This window comes from Coffea eugenioides, chromosome 11 (assembly GCF_003713205.1).
Source record: "Coffea eugenioides isolate CCC68of chromosome 11, Ceug_1.0, whole genome shotgun sequence".
Classification (NCBI taxonomy): domain Eukaryota; kingdom Viridiplantae; phylum Streptophyta; class Magnoliopsida; order Gentianales; family Rubiaceae; genus Coffea; species Coffea eugenioides.
The window spans coordinates 4883476-4902650 of record NC_040045.1 but is presented as its reverse complement, the minus strand read 5'-3'; the positions used below and the strand labels follow the sequence as shown (position 1 = coordinate 4902650).

At 36.6% G+C, this 19175-nt stretch overlaps 2 protein-coding genes across 2 annotated transcripts; both read left to right on the top strand.

Annotated features, from left to right (window-relative positions):
- The first annotated feature begins 7268 nt into the window (after positions 1-7268).
- On the top strand, positions 7269-11640 carry LOC113754059 (lipoyl synthase, chloroplastic). Its single transcript, XM_027298378.1, has 6 exons — positions 7269-8046; positions 8777-8867; positions 9045-9202; positions 10421-10592; positions 10899-11009; positions 11316-11640. Exons 1-6 carry the CDS (start codon positions 7493-7495, stop codon positions 11403-11405), a joined length of 1176 nt encoding a protein of 391 aa, XP_027154179.1. The 5' UTR covers positions 7269-7492; the 3' UTR covers positions 11406-11640.
- A 2372-nt stretch (positions 11641-14012) lies between these two features.
- On the top strand, positions 14013-17419 carry LOC113754387 (transcription elongation factor SPT4 homolog 2-like). The gene is made up of 5 exons (XM_027298790.1): positions 14013-14145; positions 14266-14357; positions 14448-14503; positions 15702-15763; positions 17090-17419. Exons 1-5 carry the CDS (start codon positions 14044-14046, stop codon positions 17138-17140), a joined length of 363 nt encoding a protein of 120 aa, XP_027154591.1. The 5' UTR covers positions 14013-14043; the 3' UTR covers positions 17141-17419.
- The last annotated feature ends 1756 nt before the right edge of the window (positions 17420-19175 follow it).

Genomic DNA, 19175 nt, shown 5'->3' with positions numbered 1-19175 from the left:
ACCTTCAAATTTGGACCAGCACATACAGCGGACCATCAGCACGCCTTAGTTGGTTACTTTTCTTTAGCTGCAACCCCCCCCCCCCCCCCCCCAAAAAAAAAAAAAAAACCTAAAACCCCGAACCTCACCCCCAAGCACATGAAAAGAAAAAACAACCATTTTTTTTTTCCTAATTCAGATAGAAAAGAGCGTCCTCTAATACTTTCATTTGGAGAAGTACACTAATGATCCTTCAGTTTTACCAATAATTACAAGGACGTTCCCACGAGTTTTCTTGAATTACATTGTTTTTCCCCATCATTCTTATTTTGTGCAACCTTTAGAAGCACTCAGGTGTTTCATTTCTGGTTATATTGGTGTTCATATATATATTTAGACACACACACACACACACATATATACCAACTAAGATGTTGTAATAACTTATGAAGTCTGAAAAGAAGTTAAACCCTAAACTCCTGCACAAAGGTGCACTTATGGGTATTGATTAGTTAAAAACACTTTTTTCTATATTGCGCTTGACCTCTAAAGTATCATCTTGTTCCTAGGTTCAGGCAATGCTTTGTTAGTTTCACTCTTCCTGGACTTGTAACCTTAAATTTTGCTTTTGACAAGATGGATTATCTTACTATAAGATGATCTAAAATATGTGCTATTTTTTTTCATCAATTTTACTGTTTATTCTGTTTTTCTGTATGCATACTTGTCAGGGAGTTATTTTCCTTTGACAACATAAATACTGTTTTCTCAGACAGGTTTTGACCTGGAGGAAATTCTGCGAAAATATATTCGTTATGTGTTGAATGAGAAGCCATTCAACCCAGATCTGGTAGCAAATTTGATTCAACTGAGGAAAGCATCAGGATTGGATGATTCTCAAATAGCTGGAGTTCTCAATGAGATCTCAAGACGGATTGTAAAAGAGAAGGGTAACAAACTAGTATCATTGTGGTTGCACTTCTATTCTGTACCATCCTCTTGTAATCTATGAAATGAACTTAGGACTGGAGAAGAATGTATTGAATTATAAGATCTCTTCGTTATAGGTAACAAAATTCAACATGGCAAACTGCTATATGTCAAAGTATAACTATCTATAACATGTAAAAGAGAAAGGTAACAAAGTAGTATCATTGTGGTTGCACTTCTATTCTGTACTACCCTCATGTAATTTATGAAATGAACTTAGGACTGGAGAAGAATGTCTTGAATTATAAGATCTCTTCGTTGTAGATAACAAAAGTCAACATGGCAAACTGCTATATGGCAAAGTTTGACTATCTATAACATGTAAAACCAGTAGGATTTTAAGCAACCACACAAGAATTGCATATTGGGCTTTTCTGAATATGATAGACATCGCATTACATTCTTTCCTTTCTCTTTCTTGGCAGATCTACATGTTCTGTCACAAACTTTTGTATTTTGGTAAAGGCTATCAATTGGTGGAAGAGGAAACAGAGATGATTAACAATTTCTTTTTGTCCAATTAATTGTGTAATATATGCGGTTCCCCAGTCTCTAGGAACCTTATTGTTTCTTCCAGTAATCTTTTTGTGCATGTTGGATGAAGGAGCAGCCAACAGTCTGGATCACTTTATTTCAGCAAGCAATTATGCCTCATAAATTGATGTAGTTAGCCATAAATAACAGTAAAGGAAGACATTACAGGGCTTGTCCAAGTCTTTATGAAATGTAAAGTTGGAATATAAAATAAGAAAGTTTAACGAAATTGATGCAACAGAGTATGTATTAAGCGACAATATCTGCTTTGTCTGCTTAGGCAAAAAGCCTACTTTACTTCTCTCTTCTTGTGCCTGCTGCTTTGTAAGGCTTAACAGGAAATATTAAGTCATAAGCATGTTCCTTTATGTCAAAGCCTTGTGGTTCAGATGTCTGTGTACAAATGTGCTGGATAATCATTGCATTTACTGATATTGCTCGTTGTATCCATTTTTGGTGGCAAAGGAGCCAAAAACGACGTGTTCTTTGATGATTTTTTCTGCCTTCTCTTACTTATGATCTGCATAGATATTAACTTCAAAAGGCAGATATGCTTACTGCTGCATGGATGTTAATAGATGCTATCTGCCTGCCTTCATGCTTATGCAGCATCATTATTGACTGACAGTGGTTGATTGCATTTTCAGGTCCTGTTGTGATGGATATGTCAGGATATTCGGAGAAGGGTTTCAAGAGAAAGCTTGCAGTACAAGCTCTGTTTGGGAAGGTTTTTTATCTGTCTGAGGTAAGGTTGATAGCTCTTTGCTGAAATGCTTCGATGTGCACCTTGCATGACGAGTTTGTTTGTCGTGTTATTCTGGAATCACTGTTTTTGCATCGTGTATTATTCACTTACTAAGCATTTGTAGTTCCTTTTTTGCCCTTTCTTCTTATGGTTTATGGTAACTTTCTACCAGATTTCTTCTTATGGTAAGATGTGGGGAGTGGTGGTAGCAAGTGGTAGGGGAGGAAGAAGGGGTGGGCCGGGGGGGTGATATTTTATTTTTATTTATTTATTTATAGATGTAAGGTTGTATTTGGGTTGTTTTTGTATTGGTGTTACTGTAGACTTGTGTTTGAAATACAAGGGCTTAGTTTGGATTGATCTTTTGTTGAAAAACAAGTTTTTGGGATATAACGCTACAGTAATACACATAACTTCAACAACCTCAAAAACACCAAGAACAACCTCAAAATGCCAAAAACACCAAAAACAACCTCATCTACAGTAAATGTTTTTCACTTACATTGCTACAGTAAAATATTTCAAAAATACCCCTAAAAACAGCTAAGGATTCTCATTATCCCAAAAATGGGAATCCGTACTGAGCCTTAAGGATAAACAAATATACTGTAACATTTGGTTTATTCAAAAATCTGCCCCAATTTCACAAAGTTGGAAGACAGTTTGGTCTTCACATGATTTTAACTAGGGGTGGCAATTTCCGACACGACCTAAAATACGACACAAACCTAACACGAAATTAATGGGTTTGGGTTAAGGTTTCGCGGGTTCGGGTCAGAATCGGGTCGAACCCGATGAACCCGACCCAATATGGTCCGATAACCCGTTTTACGAATTAAAAATAATTTAATAAAAATTATTTTATCTAACTAAACTAAGTTATTCTTTTTTTTCAAAGGCATTAATCACTTAATCCTAAATGAATTTATTTAACTTGTGTGAAGTTGAAATTATTATATATTTGGACAAATAATGTATTATATTATTTTTTACTTTTATACTGTTTTAATTTATTTTATATTTGTTTTGGGATAAAACACTTTTACGGTGTTTTAATTTATTTTAGATTTGGTTTGAGATTATTTATTTAAAATTTTATTACTTGATTATGTAATTAGTCTTGTGCGAAATTGGTTTTATTAGAAATTACAGTGATAAATTAATAAATTAAAATTAAGTTTCGGGTCATTTCGGGTTGGCGGGTCAGCGGGTTTTTTGTTATATCTGGGTCTCAACCCGACCCGCCAACCCGAATTCGACCCAATTGTCACCCCTAATTTAACTCCATATACTTAGTGTGCTAGTGATTAAATTAAACTTCAGAGAACTCCATGTCATTCTCTGTGGGTGTGTTTTAACTATGATGTACTAATTATATGTAGATCGGTCTTGCTCATGGTCTATCCTAGTTACCAAGGCATTCCTTCTTTTCTTGAAGTTCACATGGATCTCTTCTCTGAGCGGCATCTTGTTTGAAAAGCCTCCCTTCTACACTGTAGTTTCATCAATGATATCTAAGCATGTCTAGGAGGAGAAAGATTTTCCTGTTGAGTTGTAATCTTAGTCTAGTATAGGACTTGTTCTAAGCCCAGTTTGTATCACCTATATGCGTTTTGGTACATTTTAATGCATTATTTAACTCTTTTTACCTCTGTACCAGCTGCCTGAGTTCTGTTCAAGGGATAGCTCGTTAATTGTGAAAGAAATATTTGGAGTTGCAGAGTAAGAATCTCTGGTGGAATCTCTTGGCGATTTTAATTTAAAACTTTCTACTCAACTGACAATTTGTTGCTTTTCAATTCTTTCAGTGAGGATGCAGAAAAGATCAGGTTACACACAGTTCCAGAAGCTGGGGATCTGGATTCGCTGGAGAAAATGGTTGATTGGTCAGAATCTGAAAATTCTCCAGATGAATCATCCAATGCGCCCTGATTCTCACCAAATATGCAAAATTTTGGCAAATTTGTGATGGGATGTAATGCAAATGCAGTAGGATCAAGGAATGCTCGGATACTATAATGTCTTCGGTACAGTCATAGTTGGACATGTTCGAGTTTACTAGTTACCTAGGATAAAGGAAATTTTGATGTGCGAGTCACCGTAGTTTGACAGCTGCAATTAATTTTTCTAAATTATTCTGCTTGATCACATATTTCTTTGTTATTTGAGCTATCTTGGAGAAATGCTTTTATGGGCTATTGCTAATGAGAAGTATCCTGACCTTTGTCACAACAAACCAAGCAAAAAATAATCATGCTCAATTGCACAAGCAAACAGAGACTCGTGAAAGTGCTCCAGTTCTTGGTCTTAAAAGACAGTTGAAGTAACCAGTTTCATTGGTGATATAAATGGTCTCTTGGTATCCTCTTAGTTCTGAGTCTGATTTTGCCTTCGGAGCTTCATGGCAAATACTGAGAGAACATTGCAATAACTTTTACCATTATTAGTTTCTTCCATGTTGAAAACGTTAAATGTAAAGTAGCTTTTGACCCTCCAAATCTCAAAATCACTCATTCACAAGCAGCACTAAAAAGCATTGGAGGCCCTTCTTGCTCAGTTAAAACCAATAAGGGGGATCAATCTACAGATTGTTATTAACGTTTACAAAATGCCTCTAATCATAAGAACACTTCTTGGTGGTGTCTTAGACCTAAAGAAATCTCTTGGTAATAATATGAAATAGACTGGAAAAATGCCCCATGGAAGTTAGTATTTAACAAAATGAGAGGTTCCACGGAATCGAATAAGTACATTATGTCTTAAGACTTTTGTTTGGATTTTTTGGATTCTACAGACCAAAGGGGAGGGTAAACTTTGTATTCTTTGGATGGTTTTTCCTCTTTCTTGATTTCATCGTCCTCTAAAATGTCCTCTGAAAATGCATCAGCATTTGCTTTGATACAACTCTGCAGAGCCACAAATGGTCTAACACAGTCTGAACCCTGCAGGGAAAAGTAGCAGACAAACTGAGAGGCTGCGACAAAAGACAGACATATGGACAAAAGGAGGAAAAAAAAATATATGAAATATGAACATCCTATATTGATGGCAAATGCAGTATGCATAAAGGAACTGTGATTGTGCATTTGCTTATCCTATCAAGCATTAACAGTGTGGAAGTTGAATGCAATACTTTCTTCTTCTTGAATGACTAAAAGAAAGGACAGATCAATATGAAGATCATATAACCCAATTCAATACACAGATCAAATATAAATGCATATCTCAAACCAAATAATTAAAGATTTGGAAGTGCGGATCATAAGGTTTTCAAGCAATAACTGCCAACAACTTGCTCTGTAAAGAGTATAGGATTAAAATTTAAGAATACAGAGTGACTACATAACAGGGCCAAATTTCCTGCTAAATTTTAGCTTGGAGTAGTTAACACTTGAGTAAATTTTAATCTGCTATAGAGCTTACATGGCCTGATTGCGGCGTAAGCTGTGGCAAGCCGCGGACAATTGCACCAGCATAGACATGTGCTGGTGTATGAGAGCGAGCACAAATGTTCACATCAGCAAACATGCATACTAGAACATGAGAGATGCGAAGGACACGAGATTTCTTGGAAAAACTAATTACATGTCGATTATCAGGTCTTCCTTTCTCAAGATTAAATCTTTGAGTGCCAAGGTAAATACTAGTTTTGATTTAGGGGCTTTGATAAGGTTGACTTCATCTCATTTTCAAGTTTATTCTCCTCTTGCAAAGTATAACTGATGTGGTCAAAATTTTGGCTTTAGGTTTAGTTGCAGTCTCCCACCAATTTTCAACCATCACAAGTCCTCGTGAAAAACAGAAGAGACGTGCAAGGACGGGCTCTATGCAGACACAGACAACATAACAGGGATTATTTCTCGGGCAATTGCAGCTAATTCCATCTATCTATCTCCTTCTATATATAGCGCACACACACATGGGGAGGAAGAGGGGAATGTGGGTATTTTCTGGAGCAATTGTGGCTGATTATCCGGCCCATTCGATCTCCATCTATGTCAGATTTGGTTTCTAATAAGCTATAAAAAATTGCCCTAAAAACCCCACAACCATATCAACACTGCACAAACATTTGTTTCTGGCCCTGATCGGATTGAAAAATCATACTTCTTACACTTGGATTATAATGCTAGTAAGCACACCAATTAGATAGTATGTTAGGCCAACTCAAAAAATTGTATTTCAGGTGGTTTGCAAGTAACTTGAATTGCATACTGAATCAGTGCAAGGCAGAAAAAGGGGGGGAAGAAAAGAGAAAAACCTGAGTTTAAGTTTTGGTAATTCCCTTCTCTGGAGCATTGCTCTTGAGGAAACAGAGGAAGGCATCAGAGAACTGGAAGCCACAAGGACCAGTCCTCAAATGAGCAATGCAAGGGCATTCCAGTGCTCTTTGAGCTTTTTCCTCCACTGACTATAACATTTCAACGATGCCAATTTTAAAGACACATAAATTGCAGTCAGTCCCAAGTCTGAAGCGCAATATATTAAAAACAAAATCCCCAAAAGCAGAAAATTGTATCAGCATGCTTAATAATCGCCAAATGCTGCAGCTTCTGCACCCCAAAAGAAGAAAAAGAAAAGTTAGCAACTTTTGATCAGGGTTTGGGGTTCAGGGTTTAAGGCTCGTCTATTCAGTCCAACATCAGGTCAAATTACAAGAAGCAACAATCTAGAAAAGAGAAAGAAAAGAGGAGTATTGGACCAGCAATCAAAGAATCAAGAGATGAATTCGCTGAAGAAGGGTTCTTTTCGTCCTCTGGGGCTGCTGCTTGGCCTTGTACCTGTCCCATGTCTCATCGAGATTGGATGCTACGGAGATGAAGAAAGAGGAAAAGGCAACAGCAGCAGCCAAAAAGTTGGGATGGACGAGAATTTTGAAGTTGGAGTTGGGGTTGGGTGCTATATGCAACCCATGTAAAGTTGTGGAGTGATTTGCAATTAATCTGTTAAATGTTATTGTGCCAACTGCCAACAGAATTGGAATGGACATCAAAGTCCAGTGTAGGCCGACGACGGACGGAGCTCTCTATGCCCACCCACTTCTGCAACAAAACCACCGAACTTTACATTTAATTTCTCATTCTTTTCACTCTTTCCGCATCGTCATTTTCGCCACTCTCAACCCCAGTTCCCCTTTTCTTCTCCTTCTCCGTTCCCCCATTCCTCTTCTCAATCAGAAGAAGAAGAAGGAGAAAACAACAACATTTCTTGCACCTAATTTTCCCATTTTCAATTTACCAAGAAATGATGATTCCTGCTCAATATCTCACAAAATCCCCCACCAATCCTTCTCCTCCTCCTTTTTTATACCCTTCTCGTCATCATTCTAACACTGGAGTTTCCGTCATCAAATGTGAATCTCAATCCCCACTGGAACTAAAACCCAACAATTCCCTCAATAAGACGAATTTCAAGACCACGACCACAGGTGCGGGTGCTGGTGCTGTGGGCCCTCCTCCGCCGTACCCGGGCGGAGTGGGGCCTTATACGGGGAGGGATCCGAACGTCAAGAAACCAGAGTGGCTGCGGCAGAAAGCTCCGCAGGGGAAGAAGTACGATGAGGTGAGAGATTCCTTGTCCAGGTTGAATCTCCACACTGTCTGCGAGGAAGCCCAGTGCCCTAATATCGGGGAGTGCTGGAATGGCGGCGGAGACGGCGTCGCCACCGCCACCATTATGCTGTTGGGGGATACCTGTACCCGGGGCTGTAGATTCTGCGCTGTCAAGACGAGTAGGAATCCCCCGCCTCCCGATCCTATGGAGCCTTACAACACTGCCAAGGCTATTGCTAGCTGGGGGTATCTATCCCTAAACACGTTCTTTCCCCATTTTTGTTGTTAGATTATTATAATTTCCAACCAAAATCTTTACATGGTAGGTGCTGATTTCATGACTATTCGATTCATTTAGTTGTTGGAAAGCTGTGATTAATTGCTAAGAAATGCTATGGTATGGTTACTGATAGATAATGAGGAAAGAATAGAAAAGAAAAGCATCTAGTGATAGGTGGTCTATTTCAAGCTTGCTGAGCCCGGAACTTTATCAGGGAGAAACACAAAAGTGAAGTTGTGCAGAACTTCTTAGAAACATGATAAGCATTTGTTTAAATATGATGATTTATTTGGCACAAAATAACTCTATGATTAAATGGATTGGATTGATAATGAAAATACTGTGCAGACTACATAGATTGGTTTAATGTACAATTCTTACTTTGTGCGATATGATGGCTTCTTATGGTAGCAGTATTATGAGGACTGAAAGAGCTGAGTCTTCTTGAAGATTGAATACATGTTAGAGGCACAAACCGTGTGTAAATGATTGTTCGTAGATTGGCTTGCTAACTCTGAATTTGTTATGAAACACAAAAAATAGCACCAATGTTGACATCTTAAAACTTCGAAAACGTCTAATTTTTCTACTAGTTCCATCCGGAGCATAATGAATTAATGATATCATACCTTTTGACTCCTGTTGCAGTCAACATAAAATTTGATTGATTGAACTGCAAAAGGTTTTATCTTGCAGAGTGGATTATATTGTTCTAACCAGCGTTGATCGTGACGATCTACCTGATGGGGGGAGTGGCCATTTTGCTGAGACGGTAAAAGCAATGAAGGTCTGGACTATCTGAATATTAGACTTTTATTACGTTTCCATTCTTAACGACTAAAATTGATATGATCCATATATGAAGGTCTATATTTGTTTGGAAAAACACAGAGTCATATGTTAGAAAATCTCTTCATAAGTTATAATCAAAAGTCTTACTTAAGTTGCTCAATTAGCCTTGCAGATGCTCAAGCCTGATATCATGGTCGAGTGTTTAACTTCCGATTTTCGGGGTGACCTAGATGCTGTATCTGCTCTAGCTCGCTCAGGCTTAGATGTTTTTGCCCACAACATTGAGACTGTCAGAAGACTTCAACGTATTGTTAGAGATCCCAGGGCTGGGTGAGTTCTTTAGTTCTTTGATGCTATCTAAGGAAAATAGTATTGTGGTGTTGTTTCTAGCAGCTTCTTGCAAAACTATTGACGTAAAAATAATTTATCATTCTATTCATCAATCATGCAATAAATTAGCATTGGGTGACTGAGATTTCTATGAAACTATGTTAATTGCTCTTCAAATGCTAGTGCTTTGAAGAATAAGCATTTAGTTTAGTGGCTTCCTAATCAGTTTTTGTGTCGAAAGTCTATATGTTATGATGACTTGTGTGATTATCCAACTGCCTACCACTTGAAAGCACTAGTTCTTAGGGATCATGCTCATCTATATGTACAGGTAAACTAGCACACTTCATATTTCCTCAAATATTTTATCCTAAGATGAATTGAACTCCAAAATAGTGACCTTTGCTAAACAGTTTAATTATGTACTAGCTTAATGACTTGTTGGAGCTAAAATCAGTAACAAAAATGTTTATGCTAAACAGTTCAATTATGTAATAGCTTAATGACTTGTTGAAACCAAAATCGGTAACAAAAAATGTTTAAGCCAAGTTACTAGTAGTAATTTGTGTGTTATCTGGAAATTCCAAAAATTATCGGATGGGATGTTGGACAAAGACTTGAAGTTTCACAGTATTGCCCTGTCAAAGCTGCATCCCCATTTGTGACGTCTTGCTTGGGATTCAAATCAATTCTCTAAGCTCTTCATACTTACCAGGCAACGTAGAGGCAATCTAGGATTCCAGACTTCAGGTTGTTATCCTCTCTAATGTGTTGTGCCACCACGTCACCTAAAATTAGCTGTTAGAGGAGTAACTTATTTTCAAGCATTCTAGCATCCTTCCACATGAGATTTCAAAATAATCTTATTGTCGGGCAATTGAGAAATTTGGTGCTCTTTTTTATCCAGGAATGTACTTCAATTCCCATCATATCATATCTATGATATGACAAGTGGATTAATCTTAGTGATAGTTATATGAATGTCTTAGTAATTTGCTGTCTTATACATGCTTGATTGTGGTGAGTGTTTGGCCCGATGGCTACCCAAGATGAGTGAAGTTGGCATTTGAATAATGGTGCTTTTGTTGCTTAGCAATGAACATTAGCTTTTTGCAAGTTGGGAACACATCTGAATATTAACTTCTTAAGGATGATAGCACTTCTAACTGTTGAAAATCTTTAGACCATGGATTATGCTAAATATCTTATTTGATGCAGATATGAACAAAGCTTGTCTGTTTTGAAACATGCAAAGCTAGCCAAGGAAGGGATGATAACTAAATCTTCAATTATGTTGGGACTGGGTGAAACTGATGAGGAATTGAAGGAAGCCATGGCAGACTTGCGTGCTATAGATGTCGATATTCTGACACTTGGACAGTATTTACAAGTGAGTGCAAATGTGCAAGCTATTCTTCACCATGATTTTTGAGAAGTAAGATGATCTAATCTCGAACACGTAACACGTCAATTAGGAAACTAGGTTAGTGTTAATACCTAGTTTCATATTAATCTACATCATCTTACTCATTTTGCTTGTACATGATGTTGCATGACCTGTAGAGGAGCCATAGACCCATCGTTTCACATTGTTCTATATCCTTTTAACCCATTTTAGCAATATTCTGACTAGATTATCGTTAGAAATATGCTTATGACACTGTATAGATTATTTTGTGTTGGTGTTGTTTTGCAGCCAACTCCGTTACATCTTACTGTCAAAGAGTACGTCACCCCGGAAAAGTTTACCTTCTGGAAAGAATATGGAGAGTCTATTGGTTTCCGATATGTAGCTAGCGGACCCCTGGTGAGTTTTGCATCATAAGGAGCTTAAATCCTCAATCACTTAAATTAGCATAAATAACTATTGGCATAATAGTATGGTTAATAAACAACTGCATTCTGTGAAGTTAATTTTTTTCGTGATTTATTTAATATTTCATGTGAAAACGAGGGTCTGGATGGATTTTATCACTGTTTGAGATTATGCAAAGCTCTAAATCATTGTCTAGTAACAAACTGACATTTTTTCGCTTTATCGAGAACTAAAACTTGTGTGCTATTGATAAAATCCCAATTTGCCTAATATTTGCAAGACTTGTCACTTTCATAGGTTCGATCATCGTATCGAGCTGGGGAGCTGTTTGTGAAGACTATGGTGAGAGACAGGGCAAGAAGCACATCTTCCGCATCTAGTACATAGTTTTCATTTGCTTTAGTAGCAGTAGTCTTGGCAATGGTGGACTTGAAACACGTTATTTACTTGATTAGAACTGCTTCTTTGTCTGCAAATGGGCTATGACAAAGTGCGCTTTCTGAGAAGTTGGTCAACTTTTGGTGGTTGCATATTCAATTTTGACAGGGTGGACAAATATATAGGTGGAAGTACTTGTATTTTCCATTCTTCATCTAGCAGGTCATTTGTTTATTTTTATTTCTGCTTTGCTTCCATATATATGTTACTCAAAGTACATTGGATTTTGATAATCATCTAAGCAGCAGAAGAGATGGCTGGCACCTTGTACTTTCTTGAGATTGGGCAATAGATGAAAATTGGACACTTTTGGAACGTCATGAGGTGATGGTTATGGTTCAACACTCTTTAAGATGAGCAGAGCAGAAACTGAATCTGAAAGCTCGTCCTTGTTTTCTTGAGGGCTTCAAAATCTATTGCCTGAACTGATGCTTAGATCTGATCTAAACTTATCCTATCTGCTATTAATATCCACATACAATTCATTTCAACTAGTAGTATAAATTTACTACATGTACCAACAGCACCTTGTACATTGACAAGTAATTATTTTGTTCAACTATTTTGCTACGTGGATGGTTAGAATGTATCACTTCCTTTATCCTATATATATATAGGTTCACTCTTCTTTTGTGTTCATCTGAAGTCATAGGCTCATTTCTTTTTCAGAAGGGTAGTTGGTTTATTAGTTCACTATTATACCCATATTTAATGTGGATATTTATCAACAAATATGTTACTCCACTAGTCAAATATTTTAGTTGAAATTGTCATCCCTCAATTCTGTTCATCAGACATCGTAAATTTGACTCAAAATTTTCAGGAACACTTCCTTCCTTTCCTGTTCTTGGGCCAAATTCACAAATGCAGAATTCATACTCAATTCTGAGATGATTCAACACCTTTTTGGCAAGTGTTGTCTTCCCAAGACCAAGCATTCTAATGATCGTTGGGATTACTTCTAAAGTTGATCCGATTGGAAAGAGATAGACCACGCATTCCAATGGTTCGTCTTTCATCAAGAAGACGGACTTTCAATGAACAGCCACCACCATGAGAAAGAGAGGAGACCATCCACAACAGTGTGCGAGCACTCGATTGATGGATAATGAGTGATGACAGGAATGTGGCATCCAAGAATCTTGAATCAAAAAATCTTCCATAGGGCCGTCTCACTTGTAGTTGTAGGTGCCTCATTTTTTTTAACTTGGATGGATGATATCCTCTTTCTAGAAAACAAGAAGAACCTACAAGTCTAGAATGGGCACTTTGATTTATTTTTAGGGTTAATTACAGAAATCTCTCCTGAGGTTTCTAGCAATTTCACTGAGCTCCTCTAAGATTTGAAAAATTACAATTACCTTCCTTGATTTGATAGTTTTAGTAACAAAACCTTAAAGTAATATTGATTTCGACAATTTTTTAAATGAATTCCCAAAAATGCCCCTGTGAAATGAGTTTTAATTTATTTTTCTATACAATTATAAGATTATTTAGTATAATTATAAGGAAACGATGCCAAATTTTTCATGCCCATATCTACTATTTGATAAATAACTATAATAATAATTTTATTACTATGATATGATATTTTTTGTGGTATTTTATTATGGATTTAGATTTATAAGATAGAAAAGAAAATGTTGAAATAATTCATTTAGAATTTATAAATTTTTAGAGTAGTGAGATTATCATAATTTAGTAGTGCTTTTGGGCCATTTCTTTTTTATTTATTGTTAATTTTAATACCAAAAAATAGAAAACAAAGATCAACAAAAACATTAGATTATATATAAAATTAACTCGTCAAAAAAATCACTAGTTTGATATTTAATTATAATAGAAACCTAGAGGTAATAGTGGTAGATCTATAGTTTTATTAGTGAAAAATTAAAAAAAAAAGAAATAAGAAGGAAAAAGAATGAAAAAATAATTTTAAAACTCATTCTAAGTATAAGCATACCAAATAAAATAATTTCATTAAAATATTTAAGGGTAAATTGTCATTTTAAATGACAAGCGAGGTATGTGTAATTTGTTAAACCTCAGGGAACTCAATGAAATTGTCAGAAACCTCAGGGGAGGCTTCCCTAACCAAAATATTAAATTGATGTTTTAGCATATATTAATGTGGTGATTAAAAATTTTGCATATAGTATTAACTTTTTTGACGTAAATATGAATAATATGTGAGAACATTGTTGATAAATTATATATGCATTGCATCAACTGATAAATAATCACAATAAAAACAATTCAATAAAAAAAATATTGCTTATGACTGAACTTCCAGAGTCTTGAAAATCATTCTCTATTTTTTTGAATATGTTATCTAATAATTCTTGTTTAGGATAGGAGCACAAATTTTTCAAGCTCATAATCTCCCCACTAATTTGTAAAGACACGAGTAAAAAGAAAAGCTGTGGACAATGAGGGTGCATGTGGGCCTCCACTGTCCATCCCCGGCCCAACAAGGGTAGCAACGACGCATCCACGTTTGGGCCAGATTTGAATCAATAGAAATACTTGTCTGTCTATGTGAGAATGCTTGAAGAAAGAAGAAGAAGAAGAAGAAGAAGAGAGGACAATGGGAAGCACCGGCGCCGTAGGAGCGGCTCAAATTCCGACGAGCTTCGGCCACGAGCTCCGAGCATGCCTTCGCTGCCGTCTCGTCAAGACCTACGATCAGGTTCTGCCTAGTTTGTAGTTTTTCCTCAGGGTAACTGATTAGGGTTTTATTATTCGACAAAATTGATTTTTTTTTTGGGTTGTTGGAAATTGAAATTTGGATTTGTGTGGGGGAGCGTAGTTCAGGGAGTCGGGGTGCGAGAACTGCCCGATCTTCAAGATGGATGAAGATCATGAACGCGTTGTAGACTGTACTACTCCTAATTTCACTGGGTAATTTCTGTTCTATAAGAAAAATGTTTAAATTTTGCTTGAGTTTTGATTTTCTTCTCGATTATGAAGTACCATTATTGTGGCGATTAGGATTATCTCTGTCATGGACCCTACTCGGAGTTGGGCTGCTCGTTGGCTCCGCATTGGTATTATACTTATAACATTTACCCAAGCCCTTCTCATTTTATCTATATACACTCATATATATTTGGGATATTGAGATGCTTTATACGCATGTTTGCATGTTTGTCTGTCTGTGTCCTGCATTGGTTGCTTGGATCCTTGTTAGGATTTGCTTAGTTTTCTTGGATGAAGAAAGCTTTGCAACTGTAAAGGCCATTCCTGTTGTCACTTTGGAAGCAATAGAAGTTGGTATAGGTGTGCATTTTGATTTTGAGGTGCTTAGGGTCTGCTTGTTTTGCCCTCCAATTGATTCTTCTATTTTATAAATTATGTCTCACAATATGATGGTTGTTTATTATCCGTTTATTTGAGACTTGAATGTGCATAAATTCAAGTGTATCTGTTGAACTCTTAGTGGGCATGCACAATCTGTGTGAGCAGGCTAGATTCTTTTGCAGGATTTGGCTGATGACTTTGTCCTGATGATCATGCAATTATTTCTTGAGTTGTCCTTTTGCTAATTTACTATCATAGGGAGTTGTTAGGTTTATTCTCTGAAGAAAGCCAGCAGAAGTTAAACAACTTCTGACATACTGTGTGTTAAATGACCGTCTGCAAAACAACACGTACGAATTAATAGTCCGCATCCCTTCCTTTCTACTTTGATCTGAAAGAGTTAATAGCTTAGTGCAAGTTAATTCAGATGTACATTCATACATACTGAACAAGTACAAAATTAACCTTCCTATTGAAACCTATAATGATGACAATTTTATAGTTGTCTCATCAATTATGGCTCTGTTCTCATCAATGAGACTTGAGAGCTTATTTTTCTATCAAATATTCTGAGATGCAAAAGCACCTTCAGTTACTTTTGAGAATCTCTTTTTTCTTTAGCTTAAGTGAACTAAGATTATCATGGCAAAAGAACACTTAGAAACAACTTTGGTTCTAGAAAGCTAGAATCATTCGTTTTGCAGTAATCAGTTTGCTTTTGCAATGTTATGTTTTGGGCTTTTTAGACAATAATTTTTTTTAATGATTGTAGCATTTTGTTTCCTAGAGTACCTCATGGCTTCTCCTTCTGTGCAAAATTTCCTGTGGGCTTAGTGGTATTCCCATTTGTTTAGTAAAATTTGTCATGAAATTGGCTTGCCTGGATGCTCTACGCCATAGCATTGGTACTAACACTGGATCATGTGGTTCTCTGGACATTCACAGGAAAATTTGTCCCAGGATGCTACACTCTTGCAGTCTCAGAAGCACTTCCAGAAGACTTACAGGTATTCATTTATCAGGAGTTGCAAAACAAATTACGCATGAGATATGTTGTCGTATGTTTAACTTCTGCATTTATGCTTTTGATATACTTCCAGAAAAAGAAGTGAAGAGCCAAAGAAAAATACAGTTATATAATTGGTTACTGGACTTTTGTTCCTTGAATCTGAATGGGTACTATTTGAAAAAGGCAACTTGGAAGGAAACTAAGAACTAATGATTCTTTCACAGAGAACTCTAATTTGTTTTACTGCAGCTTCGGTCTGAATATGACTGGCTTATTGGGTCAAGAAATTCATGTTTGTTAGGATCATACTCGCCCTGCTAAATAAGTAACTCATTTTCATACTTTGGCTCTCGTGATGATTGAAGTGTTCATTGGGCCTATAGTTTTGTTGGTCCAGTGGACTGGCAACTTTGCTTTGTATAAATCAGAACTTTAAATGAGCTTTAGAAATGCCCAAGTTGTTCTCTGTAGAATAATTTTGTGTGTTAGATACTGCAGAGCATGGTGACAAGAAGAGCTCCTTCTGTAGTTTGCTTGTGTATAATGCCTTTCAGTTTTAGGTGGTTTATGTTGGGTTTTCTTAATGCTAAAACTTACATTAACTAGGTCAAAGTCAAACTACTTTCTGTTGTCTTCATACTAAACATTATAGGCTTTGGCGTGTTTATAGAGACAGGATTGCTGCAACATATATATTCTGTGATATTTTAAAGGTTAAAAATGTGGTACTAGTATAATTTTGACGTAGATAGCAATAACTTGCACCAAATGGTCCTACTGTTAGAGATATAGTCACATTTACCAGTTTAAAAATTATCAGACATATGCGTGTTATGCCATTAGGAAAGCTGTTGTCCTATTACTTAGTTATATCTTTAATACCTAAAATTTGGCAAGGGTTGCATCTTTAAAACAGCTGGTTGATTTCCTACGTATTCTTTCTTCACCTTGTTTTTCATGTTGTACAAAAGAGATGTATTCTTTTTAAGTTCTTGCTTACAAAAGAGATGTAAAGTCATACTGAAACTCAAATTTCAGTGTGCTGAGTCTGGATACAACAGTCAATTTTAGTTGGTTGCTAGTCTTCTGACATAAGTCCCTCTGTCGTTCATGAATAAGTTGAATAAGTTAAGTCTACCTGAAATCAGCTTTGTTGACGCCGCTCCTTAGGCTGGAGGTTAACATGCTTGTTGAAGGGAAAATCTCCCTTTTTAATGTCGGACAGTCAAATCCTGAAGTTTGTTTTTTATATGTCAGCTTTGTGTTTTCTCATGTCATTTCTTGTTACAAACTTGTCAAAAGTTAATCATTCTTCTCTGGGCAGACTCTGTGTGAAGATGAACGGGTGCCATACGTCGCACCAAAACGAGTATGACTGTTGCAGAACTACCATAGCTCCAAAGAAGTCCTCTGGAAAGAAGTTATATTAGTGTATCTTGGCGCATCATTGCTGGGTACTTTAGTGTGATCATTGTATATCCTGTTTCTAGGAAGTAAACTGGAATTATGTGAATATGTTATCTACCTTGAAGTATTTTAAGAAGACCTAATTGAACTTGTCTTGATTTTTGTTACTTGCATGTATACTTGCAAAGCTTTGAGGCATTTTGAGCCTTAGCTGAAAAAGGGTTCAGTAATTTTCTTCTTGAGATTATCGTAGAAAATTTGGGAATTGTTTCATGGTATGAGGCAGACTTTGATTTTCCAGTGGAGATGGTAACAAGCCTTAGCAGGTTTGTTACTGGCTTCCTTGTTTTTTTTTTCCCGAAACGTTAGAAATTGTATTAATATGAATAAACTCGAGTGAGCGAAGGCTCACGCATACTATACAGAAGGTGCCCTTTGGCACTGCGGATACAACGATTCCTCATAATGCTGTATGCCTTTGGCATAACCATTAATCAACTTAGAGCTATTCATATTCTCATTAGTGGCTAAACAAAATGAGCATTTCTACTTTGTGTGATGTTGCTGACTTCCATTTACAGTTCATTCTTTCGCATTTGATCAATGTGGGTGTGGAAACAGACTCCTTTGTGATGTGCTAATAGATCAAACAACTTTTACTGCTGACGTTTCACTGAAAATTCCTAATCCCCGGCCTTTATTCTTTCTTCTCTTAATTTTTCAAATTCTGGCTCATGAATGATTGAGAAGTTTCCAGCTATGAGTAGGTACTGGAGTTACAGACTTGCAGGTTTCTTTCGTAGAAGAAACAAGGCGGGAACAAGCTCTGCATCAACAATTGAGTACAGAAAAGTGGCATTCTAATGGTTATCAACATTTGTTAAGCATGTCAGAATGGCATGACCTCTTGTGAGAGGAAGTAAAGGGACCGCAAGAAAATAAGCCAATGACAATGAGTAAGAATCCTAGCCAAAAAAAAAAACATATTAATAACAACGAGTAAGAAAAAAGAAAGGAAATTAATATTCGCACTTTTTATTTAGCTTCTAGCACTCTAATTCACCCACCAAAAATATCGCTTTAAAAGAGTGCCTCTAGCACTCCAATTCACTCACTAAAAATATGGCCTCCAAAGAGTGTTAGAGGCTAATTGAAGAGTGCAAATACAACTTCTCAAAAGAAATTGAGCAATTGTAGTTCAAAGTCACTTGGGGAAATCTTTAATCATCTTACAGTATTTTCTCCCTAGATAAACATACGATTATACTTCTCCCTAGGTGATTTGTCTTGTGTTTATTGAGCACATAATAGAAGAATCCACAAATCTTCTCGTATCATTTGGTTAAGAGCTCACGGACCAAAATGTATATCTTAAGTATTAATGGGGCCTCAAAGTAGTTTCTTGAAACTCTAAGGGTTCCAAAAAAAACGTTTAATCAAACCGTGAAAAGGACAGATTCGTGGCAGCAGGTGTCAAAACCCAGGGATGAATTATTCTAGCTAGCATTTACTTGGTAATTGGATGATGAATCTTAGAATTTAAGGACTGGAATTGAAATGAGTGGCAGAAAAGAATATAAAAGAAAGAAAGTAACGAGGAAACATCAATTATCCAACACATTTCGGGTCCTCACAATTCGATTCGGTGTGGTCCTCACTTGACAAATCCATGGAAATTGAGAGAAACGCGGTGCGATGATGATGGACCATTGGGCCGCTAGCTTCGTCGAGCGGGCTGTCACTGTTAATACCGTCTACCGCTAAACCTCCGCTCACTGTAACTAAGCTAGTAGGAAACCACGTGCTGGATCACCAAACTTTTTATTCTTTTAGGAGTTTTTGTTAAAATATATATATATATTATAATATTTTGATATATATAAAGTAAAAAGGTGATTAAAAATGTGTTTAAAAAAAAAGTAAAATTTTTTTTGCAGAAAACCACGTTCCAATTAAGGCTGTGACCAGACCTATATCTCTCTCCCTTTTTTTTTTTTTTGGGT